Source organism: Colossoma macropomum, unplaced genomic scaffold (genome assembly GCF_904425465.1).
Source record: "Colossoma macropomum unplaced genomic scaffold, Colossoma_macropomum, whole genome shotgun sequence".
In the NCBI taxonomy this organism is placed as follows: Eukaryota; Metazoa; Chordata; class Actinopteri; order Characiformes; family Serrasalmidae; genus Colossoma; species Colossoma macropomum.
This window is the reverse complement of record NW_023494805.1, coordinates 42,852,222-42,863,606: the sequence shown is the minus strand read 5'-3', so window position 1 is coordinate 42,863,606 and position 11,385 is coordinate 42,852,222. Positions and strand designations below refer to the sequence as shown.

The 11,385-nt window shown below is 40.1% G+C and overlaps 1 protein-coding gene across 1 annotated transcript; it reads left to right on the top strand.

The window, feature by feature from the left end:
* The first annotated feature begins 310 nt into the window (after positions 1-310).
* LOC118826278 (interferon-induced protein 44-like) lies at positions 311-4,813 on the top strand. Its single transcript, XM_036597206.1, has 5 exons — positions 311-816; positions 2,275-2,427; positions 3,477-3,648; positions 4,266-4,366; positions 4,477-4,813. Exons 1-5 carry the CDS (start codon positions 637-639, stop codon positions 4,651-4,653), a joined length of 783 nt encoding a protein of 260 aa, XP_036453099.1. The 5' UTR covers positions 311-636; the 3' UTR covers positions 4,654-4,813.
* Positions 4,814-11,385: the final 6,572 nt, after the last annotated feature.

Genomic DNA, 11,385 nt, shown 5'->3' with positions numbered 1-11,385 from the left:
ATATCATCATAGAATTTCATTTAATCAGTAAATGCTAAAAAGACGAGCTAAAGAAAGTATAGAATGTAGGTCTGAGCTGTAGTGGGCAGTTTAAGTGTGAGTAACTTCTGTTTATCAGTCCAACACAATAGCAGCATTCATGTTTAAAGATAGGATAACCCAACGTGTTAAACGTGCACTGTCCACATGGTGGAGAAAGGAACATTTATTAATACTGTTTGTTACTGGAAGATGTTCGTTCTGTAATAGAGAATATTTTCAAAAAAGATTTTTGATGACCCCAGGTCTATATCTTCTTTACAGTAATATAGATAATATCTTTGGCCATGATTCAAAGAATCTGTTTATATTGTTGCTTTTTCTAACCACAGAATATATTTTTACTTTTGTGTATCTCCAGTGTACCTGTGAAGACGTGGTCCTTCTAAATACTTTCTTTGGACAAATTAACATATTCCCTCAGACAAAACTGCCACATTTTGGAAAATCTGGACCCTTGTCTGTACCTACGTTAATAATCTCAGACCTGAAGATGTTCTGACCTGAGAACTTTAAAAATGTAAACTAAATAAATAAATAAATAGATCATTTTTGTTCTTTACTAATTGATATTTCTGTAGGAAGAGAACATCTCTGATGGACATGATTGCAGGCTGGAAGCATGGAGTGAGCTCTGTGAAGAAAGCTCGTGTTCTGCTCGTTGGTCCTGTTGGAGCTGGGAAGTCCAGCTTCTTCAACTCCATTAGCTCTATCTTCAAGGGCTACGTGTCCAGCCAGGCCAACACGGGCTGTGCAGGCACCAGTCTGACCACACAGGTACTGGACGCTTAACCTATTGACTTTCTGTTCAGTTATCTACCATAACATTTGTGGCACTTGTATCTACTTCTCAAACGTCTCCATATAGTGCAAATTATTATGTGCACTGTTATTGTTCATTTAAGTGCTCAGTGAAGTGGTGGGTCTGTGGTTTGATGTTTGTCTTTGTCTCATATGTTTAATTTGGTTCTCTTTATTTACTATTAGGACTGAAGTTTTAGGTCCGATTTATGTAGAAATATTGAAAATTCTAAAGGGTTCACAAACTTTCAAGCACCACTGTATGTGAGATGCGTTCCTGCTTGGTTTAATTTTGTGGACAGAACGGTGGGTCACTTCTAGTCTTCATAACTTCAGAACGGTTTAAGATACAAACATGATCCATGTATCAGGACATTCAGCAGACCCGCCTCTAACGAGCAAGCATGACACCATCAAGCTGTGACGTCAGCATCAGTGAGTAATTCGGCTCGGAAAATCACCCAAAATCCTGATATTATTGCTCTGCTGTTTGGCCTTCATATTCCAACAAAGGGTTAAAACAGCAACACGATTCACACATCAGATCATCATCAGACTCTGCCTCACCATCCAGAGTGACTTCATCCACCTGTGATCGTCCATCAGCCAGAGATCAGCTCCAAAATCACCCACAACCCACTCACTACTGTTATATTACATCTCTGCTTTTAGCCTTCATATTATAAACAAAGGGCTTTCAGTCCACATTGATTATGAGTATTAAAAATATCTGATATTAAATATGCAACTCAGAGTTTTAGCAGCCTGAATCCAAGAGGACAGAAAATCAATAAAAAACATGTCCACCTTATGCTTATTATTTATTTTTACTCATAATAACTAATAGAATGAATCAGCATCAAAATTATTGCACTTCCAGCTCACAGAAACTCCAGACTAACAGTGTCTGAAAAGATAACTACAACTGCACCTGTTTTCAGGATCTCTCTAATTAAAAAATTACGAAATTTACCAGGCACTAGGTCCATTTTTGATCAGAAATGACCCAAATTTATTAAAATATCAAATTTCTGTCAGCATTTACATGTCAAACTATGGCATATCTGAGCAGCCCAGGGTCTCCTGAACATAACAGCATATGGCCTGTGTGACTGTCTCATGTAAATACTTTATAATCGCAATTGACCCAAAAAATACCAAAAAATTCCCTGAATTTTTAGGTTTCTCAGGGGCAAATGAAAATGTGCAGCCACACTGGCCCTGTGTGTACAAGATTAATGACCCTGTTATATCTCGTCCAAACTTAAACCACACCTGAAACATCTAATTAGAATTTTACACACCAAGCATCACCAAGACAGCCGAGCTATCAGAAGTCTGTTACTGAGCAAAAGATGAATCCAAACCAAATAAAACAAGCACAGAAGGTATGTAAAAATATTTAGAATGACTTAATGACTGTTTGTGTTGTAGTTCCGCACCTACTCCATAAAGGCCGGCGGTGGCGGTAAGCTTCTCCCAATCACTCTGTGTGACACTATGGGCCTGGAAGAGGGTTTAAACGCTGGACTGGACATCGACGACTTCACGAGCATTTTGAAAGGCCACATTCAAGACAAGTATCAGGTGAGGTCCCTCAGCGCAGTTGCTGGACTTTATTTGAATGTCTTCTATGCTGAATTACAAAGCAGTCTAAGATCTTTAATTCATGTAACATATGAGAACTATAGGCCCAGTCCCATTTCACCCCTCGCCCCTACCACTCAGCCCTACCCCTCCATTTTGCGTGTTCACATCTAGGGGTAGGGTGTCCTGATTCTTGTTGAGATAGAGGGGGAGGGTGAAGTGTTGAGCCTACATGACCCTCCAAACGTAGGTTTTTCAGAGGCTCCAATCAGAGAGTTATGAGAAAAAAAGAAAAACCGGCCAAGATGGAGAACAAGAGACCAAAGAAACACACAAATGTGAGAATTTTCACTGTTAAAAAATTATGATAATCATTGAATTATCTTAGTTTAATGTCCTTTCAGTGTATTATGGTTGTTTCTTCCTAATAAGCATAAACAGTAGTTAGCAGTATGTTCATGTCTCATGTTCTAGCTAAATATCCCGTTCCACCTTAAATAGTCCAGCAGTTCTGAGGCCTGAAGGGCCAGAATGTAACTGCTGCTCCATTTAAGGTGGAACGGGGAAATTCGAACAAGAATCTGGTGAATATCTGACTTCAGCTTCATATCACTGAAGAATTAGGGGTGGGTGATAATAAATAATTGCCCCCTCTTTGAAGATCATATGATGTCCTAAATGTAACTAAAGCCCAGCAGTGAGGAGCTGAACTTTACCCTCCTCTGCTGTCACTGCAGACTGGCAGGGTCTCCTACAGAGCAGTGCTGGTAGCTGTTAATGAAGTGATGCTCTTTTTATTTGAGGGTCTCATTTCAGAGGGAAGATTTCAGCCACTACCCTGTAACTCAGTTCTGAGGGGCAACTCTCAAAAACGAGGGGTAGGGGTAAATATAAGAAACGGGACTGGGCCTTAATGCACAAGATGAACACAGCAAAGTTTTCCTGCGTTTTTGAAAGTCTGAGGTCAGGAATTCATGAAACTGTTGGTTGTGATGACTGTATTTGTACTTGTCTGTATAAATATTGTACTTTTTGCATTTTTCCCTCAGCTGAACCCATCAATGCCTCTACAACCAGAATCTCCTTCATTCTGCAAGGAGCCCAGCCTGAAGGACAAGATCCACACCGTGGTTTACGTGATGGACGCATGCAGAGTCAAACTCCTCTCTGATAAAATGATTGAGAAGCTGGCGGCTTTCCGCAGAAAGACCAACCAGATGGGTAAATAACAGCATCACGTACGTTTGCTGGATGGTGTGGCCCAGAGTATGGGTACCTTTTAACAGCCCTGGTTCCTCTCAGTGGTTCTTCCTCATGTTCTTAGGGAGTTTCTCCTTTTGAGTCTTGGTTCCTTTCAGTGGTTCTTCCTCATGTTCTTAGTGAGTTCTATGTCTTGAGTCCTGTTTCCTCTCAGGAGTTCTTTCTCATGCTCTTAGAACATTTTTCCTTTTGAGTTCTGGTTCTTCTAAGTGGTTCTTCCTCATATCTTAGGGAGTTTCTCCTTTTGAGTCTTGGTTCCTCTCTGTGGTTCTTTCTCATGCTCTTGGGAAGTTCTATATTTTGAGTCTAGGTTCCTCTCAGTGGTCCTTTCTGATGCTCTTAGGGAGTTTTTGTGCTTTTGACTCTTGGTTCCTCACAGTGATCTTCTTCATACTGTTAGAAATACACTCATCATTTTATGTGTGTTATGCACTGACCTCCAAAATTGCTAATGGTATATATTCCATATTAAACTGAGCATAATTTGGGACATGCTCATTGCTGTCCAAATAACAAACACTCTCCAGATCACCCAGAAGCAATAGTGTATGTAATGTTCTGTTCTGCCTGTTCTCCAGGGGTTCCACAGCTGGTGCTGCTAACCAAGGTTGATGAGGCTTGTTCTTCTGTGGCAGTCGACCTGAAGAGCGTCTATCAAAGTCACTACATCCACAAAATGGTGAGATTTAGCTGCTGAATGGTGGCTTGGAAACCCATAATGGGATTTTTCCCTGTGAAAGTACGTACGCAAGTACAACAGAACCTGAAACGTAGGTTCTCTTGTTTCAGATGCAGGAAGTCAGCACCAGTCTGGGAGTCTCCCTCTCTGCCGTGATTCCAGTCAAGAACTACAGCCAAGACCTGGAACTGGATCCTAGAACCGACATCCTGCTCCTGAATGCAGTTGTTCAGATGCTCAGAACCACCGAGAGCTTTTTTGATGATCTTTACCAAGAGGACGAGTAGAACCCAGAACCTAGATCATCTTAAAGTTCAATTCCACTGATTTTTCGAAATGTCTGCATATTCAATCATTTAGGTGTACATTTGGTGTGAAATGGTTCAGATGTCTTTACAGTGGGGGTGATAGGAACCAGAGGTCGCCATGACTACAACACAAATATAGACATTTTATTTACTATCCAGAACCACCAGTGAACCTACACGAGTCTTCTGAGTTTATATGGAATGTTGATGATGGAAAATAGTGGAAAATCTGAAATAATAAGTTTTCTTTGGGGACTATTTTGCCTCACAGCGCCCTGCATGTATCCCTCCACCATGAATGGAGTTTAAGTTCTCCAAACTATCATAAAACAGTGTCTCAGTCATCAGGCAGTGAATTCATAACCATTTACTGTAGGAACTTTCTGTGAGGGAGCTTTCAGAGGTGGACGTCTGGTTCCTATCACCACCACTGTGAACAATTCTGACTAGAATTTCTCTAGAACGCAGCGTTTCACACCAAACCACTCTGAACCTCTCTGAACCGCTCTGTTTACATCTCAACTGTTTAATTACGCAAAAGTCTTGAAACGTTGGTGGAATTGCCTTTCAATAGACAGATTTGGTTGGCAATGATCTTTTAATACAAGTTGCCATATTACTGTGTCATATTGTTGTTTCTATTTTGAAATATAGTAGGTAGTAGTTTTGATTGGGTTTTAACTAGTTTTCTCTCTCTCTCTCTCTCTGGACTATGTTAAGCTGTAAGTCTGCACTTTTTCTAAGTCACATCTTGACTCCTTCATTTCAAACCCACTGTGGCCGTGTATGAAGGAGACATTTTGTTACAAAAAATTGTCACTGTCAATTGTTATTGACCTGATTGATTCAAATCACTTTACTGATGTTGTAGTGAATTTGGTCATTTCTCTGAATGACTGTGAGAAGCTAATAACAATAATATAAAATAATAATAAAATATAATAACATGGTGTACTGGCCTTGGTGACCACATGTCCGTAACTGAAGTGGCAACTTTTTAAAAAGTGAAAATGAGTCCGCACACACACACACACACAACACACAACACACACACACACACACACACACAACACACACACATACACACACACATACACACACAACACACAACACACACACATACACATACACACACACAACACACAACACACACACATACACACACACACAACACACAACACACACACATACACATACACACACACACAACACACAACACACACACATACACACACACAACACACAACACACACACATACACACACACACAACACACAACACACACACATACACACACACAACACACACACATACACATACACACACACAACACACACACACATACACATACACACACACACAACACACAACACACACACATACACATACACACACACATACACATACACAAACACAACACACACACATACACATACACACACACAACACACACACACATACACATACACACACACACAACACACAACACACACACATACACACACACAACACACAACACACACACAGACACATACACACACACAACACACACACATACATATATATACATATACATATATATACATACACACACACACACAGACACATACACACACACAACACACACACATACACAGTGTTAATGTTAAGCTCTAATGTAAGTCACATGTGTATGTGTGTGTGTTGTGTGTGTGTATGTGTCTGTGTGTGTGTGTGTATGTATATATATGTATATGTATATATATGTATATATATGTATGTATGTATGTATGTATGTATAGCATCCAGAATGAAGCTGTGATTAAAAAAAGAATGCCAATTTCTGCTAGCACCCCTGTTAGCGCTAAACTATCTGCGAATTCTCATGAACATGTTTTGGTTTTTGTAGATCAATACAGACATTTCAAGCTTGCAACATATGTTAACATATATCAGTTTTACAGTGACTCTTTCAGTAAAGAGTTCTGGCGTACACTCTTTAGAAAAGATGGTTCTTCAAGGGTACCTTAGTAAAGAAAATGAACCATGAACACTCAAAGAACACTTTGCATGATTAAAGGGTTCTTTTAGATATATCAGAACTATTTACCTCCCAACGGTTACAAACGCAACATCGTAACAATAGAAGAACCCTTTTGAGTGCTACATAGAACCATTTTCAAGAAGGTTCTATATAGAATCATCTAAAACACATCTAAAGTCTCCATCAATCTGAAGAACAATTTCACCCTGCGAAGGGTTCTTTGAGTGTTCATGGTTCTATATAGAACCATTTTCTTTACTAGAACTAACTTTTTTAAGAGTGTTGAGCTGTCACCGCTGTTTTCCATTGCTGACAGCTACCTGGAACACTGCTTGGACTCCGTCAGTCAGTGACGTGTCTATCATGATTGGTTGGTTCCATTGTCAATTCCTAATTATGGTATAAGTGAAGTCCTAACCAGTGGGACAGCTCGCTTGCTGTATCTACCCAGAAACCACAGAAATATTCTGTTGGGCATTTCAAGAATTCTTTTGTTTTCAAACAAAACTTCATACTGAAATGAAGGTAGTACTGCTGTACTTTCAGAGATTAAATAAAAACATGATTATATTCAATAAAAATGAACTAAAACTTAAAAACATCATTAAAACAACAGAAATCATTGCACTTCTCCCAGCAGTCTTCTAGGCCTTGAGAGAATGAAGCCTGAGGGTATTTAAAGACATAAACTGTGTTGGTCACCAGAATTAGAGCACCAGCACCTTCTAGTGGACAATAACTGTACATTCAGGTAATTTACCTGTTCACTACATGGACAAAAATATGATGAACAAATATGATGAAAAATGAAAAACACTGATGGTGTGTGGAGTGTCATGTTATTGCAGAACTATAATGGAGTAAATATGGACTGGCTGAGGGTCAGCAGGTACTAGATTGAGAACATCTGTCCTAGCAACAGTAATTAACCCTAAATCTGGACCAGAATGTCCAAACTTTTTGTCTTGGGGAGCCGAAGTGTAGTGGTTGTGGTTATGGTGGGCCGAGGGCCACAGAGACGAACTAGTATACATGTATTTCATGTCTTTACACTGTCTCTTGTTATTAAAACACTAAGGAAATCAAATTGTAGATGAAACGAATTATACTGGGCGTCCCAAAAAATTGGCATCACTTCGTAGTCTAATAACAGCCAATTCTCTTTTACACACAAAGTGTGTAAAAACAATTAAAACAGTTTAATTTTTAATGTTTTTTTTTTTTTTCAGGTTGAAGAACGGCGTTCACTAGAAATGAAAAGGCATTGTGTGTGTTAGAATCTGCTCAAACACAGTCAAGCGAGAGTGTGCAGTGGCATTTTCGAGAAAATTCAATAAAAATGCACCAAACGGACAGCAGATCTGGACATGGCACAAAAAATTCAACACAGCGGGTTTGGCAGGAGGTGGACTACCGACTGGACGTGTGTCGTGTCACAGCTGGTGCGCATATTAAACATTTGTGAAGCTGTGAAATCGGTTATTAAATCTCTGAATTTCTTGTTGGAATTTTGATAAATAAATCTTGTTTTGTTCAACAAGAAGCCTATTTAATTTTGTTTGCCAGGACATGTAGATACTCAGATACTCACATCTCAAATGATGAGAACATAGTGTCCTGGAAACATAGGGCTCTAGGAACATAGGCTCCAGGCACCATATGCATCTGGTTAGACAGAGGCCTAGAAGCATATGGCCCTGGGGGCACCGGGCTTTGGAACATAGGTACACTACCAACGTATGTTAATTGCTTGTATTTTCACAAGAAGCTGTCCTTCTGCCTGGAAACATAAGAGCAGAAATCAAGGTTAATTTTTGTCTTGAGGGCACGTAATCTGAGAGGAGAAGAACACGCCCTGGGAACATTTGAACGCTTCCAACAAACATAAACCGCATGTATTTGCATAAGAAGCTGTCCAACGCCTGCTATTAAGAGGAGATATCAGGTTGGTTTAGCTGTTATCTTCAGGGAACATAAACCGTGAAGAGAAGAACAGAGGGCCCTGTCAACACTGGTACGCTTCCAGCAAAGGTTAACTGATTGTATTTTCATAATAAGCTGCCTAACTTCTTCCTGGACAGGTAAGAGCACACTAAACCAGTCTGAACCACTTTGTTCACAACTTAACCAGTCAATTCTGCAAAAATCTTAAAACACTGGTGGAGTTTTCCTGTATTTTCTCTTGTATTTGTTTTTAAGGCTCTAGATGTCTTTGAAGCACCTGCACATCTCACAGAATGTCTATTACACATGTGAAGTGTCTAAGAACCAGATGTGATCACAAGTAAAACACGTAACATCATGTGAGTAATGATGTTTGTGTAATAACCCTGAAACGACACAAGAGCACACATCATAAAGATATTTCACATGTAAATGAAAAACAATATGAGATGTCAAACCTGTTAAACTACTGTAAGAAAATGGCTCATTATGAACTCTGAGTCAGGCTCAGAATTTCTCTAGATTTATATACATTTAATAAAAATGACTGTATTCATAGTTGTTGATTGGTATTTTTTTTAATGTGGCTCAAAATATGTATTCTCAAAATGTACATGTGAGAATGAAAGGTTTTATAGGTACAGCAGCCGGACAGGAGGCAGCAATAGTGGATAAGTTAAAATAAAATAGAACAACATGAAATAAGAATCAAGTATGAAAACAATCTCAAGTACCACAACAGTTCTTATGTACAACTGTTCATGAGTGTAAGATGTGAAAAAAGAAACATTTCTGGCTGTTTTCTGGTTGTTTTAACCCACATTTGGCTGAAGCACCTGTTGAGCTCCATGTTGTTGGGGCTGCTCTAGCAGACCAGCTGTTCAACCACCCATCTGTAAGCATGCCCTGGAAGCATACGCTTCTGCGAACATAGGGTCTCGGGAACCGAGGCTCCTGGGAACAGGGATCCTGGGAACATACGGCCCAGGGAACATAGGGTCTTAGGTAAATAGGGGCCTAGAAGCATATAGTCTTGGGGGCATACGGTTCTGGAAATACATGGACCTGGGAACAAAGGTCCAGGTTCCTCCAAATCAAACTGCCCATATTTTTCCTAAGAAGCTGTCCAAGTTCTGCCTGGAAAGGTAAGATCAGAAATCAAGTTGGGCTGATTTATTGAGGGTACATGAACAGACAGAAGAACACATGGCCCTTGAAGTATAGTTTCCTGAGAATATTGGTACGCCTTCAACAAACATAAACTGCATGTATTTTCATAAGAAGCTGTCCAACGCCTGCTTTAAATAGCAGATATCAGGTTGGTTTAGCTGTTATCTTGAGGAAACATAAACCGTTCACATCTTAACCAGTCAATTCTGCAAAAATCTTAAAACACTGGTGGAGTTTTCCTGTATTTTCTCTTGTATTTGTTTTTTAAGGCTCTAGACTTCTTTGAAGCACCTGCACATCTCACAGAATGTCTATTACCATTAATGTCTAAGAACCAGATGTGATCACAAGTAAAACACATAACGTCATGTGAGTAATGATGTTTGTGTAATAACCCTGAAACGACACAAGATCACACTTTTTTCACATCATCACAAAGATATTTTACATGTAAATGAAAAACAATATGAGATGTCAAACCTGTTAAACTACTATAAGAAAATGGCTTATAATGAACTCTGAGTCAGGCTCAGAATTTCTCTAGATTTATATACATTTAATAAAAATGACTGTATTCATTGTTGTTGATGCCCAAAATATACATTTGAGAATAAAAAAAAACTTTTATAGGTAGAGCAGCTGGACAGGAGGCAGCAATAGTCAATTAAATAAAATACTATGACATTAAAAAAATAGTGTAACATTGTAATAGTATGATACTATATCAGACTCACTGTCTGATGTCATAGAGAGCCTCCTGACCTATATCATCACTGTCTGATGTCATAGAGAGGCTCCTGACCTATAGCATCACTGTCTGATGTCATAGAGAGGCTCCTGACCTATAGCATCACTGTCTGATGTCATAGAGAGCCTCCTGACCTATAGCATCACTGTCTGATGTCATAGAGAGGCTCCTGACCTATAGCATCACTGTCTGATGTCATAGAGAGGCTCCTGACCTATAGCATCACTGTGCGATGTCATGCTTCTCACAGGCAGAGTACTGCCCAAAAATTCTGGCCAGACTACTACATCAGCCTAACTACTCACTTTCGTCTACTGTGTTTGGGTCTGTATTCACAAACCACCTTCCTTTTTCTGTGTCAGGGCACTTATGTCACGTGTGTTAACTAGTGAACGTGTGTTTTAGACACGTCATATGTGATCACCAAAAACCCTCCATGAAAAATGGACACAGAAGACCGTGTATTCTGCCCGGGAGAGGGTCACCAGGACCTAGCGCTGGAGCCAGGCCTGGGGGTAGTGTTCCTCGGCGAGTGCCTGGTGCCAGGCTCTGCCCAAAGAGGCGCCCCCACCAGCAAGGTACAGCATGTTCTAGACAGGTGGGTGAAGAGAGGTGCTGAGCTGTCAACTGATCACCATCTGGTGGTGAGTTGGATCAGATGGCAGGGAAGACTGATGGTCAGACCTGGTAGGCCCAAGCGAATAGTGAGGATGTGCTGGGAATGACTGTCGGAGGCCCCTGTTCAGAATGATTTTAACTCCCACCTCTGTGAGAGCTTTTCTCATGCCCAGAGGAGGTAGGGGACATAGAGTGTGAGTGGACCCTG

Excerpts from the sequence above, each read along its gene's own strand:
- LOC118826278 (XM_036597206.1), top strand. The coding sequence starts at position 637 with ATGGACATGATTGCAGGCTGGAAGCATGGAGTGAGCTCTGTGAAGAAA. Across the intron at positions 3,649-4,265 it reads CAGAAAGACCAACCAGATGG|GGGTTCCACAGCTGGTGCTG; the intron begins GTAAATAACAGC and ends CCTGTTCTCCAG. Across the intron at positions 4,367-4,476 it reads GTCACTACATCCACAAAATG|ATGCAGGAAGTCAGCACCAG; the intron begins GTGAGATTTAGC and ends CTCTTGTTTCAG.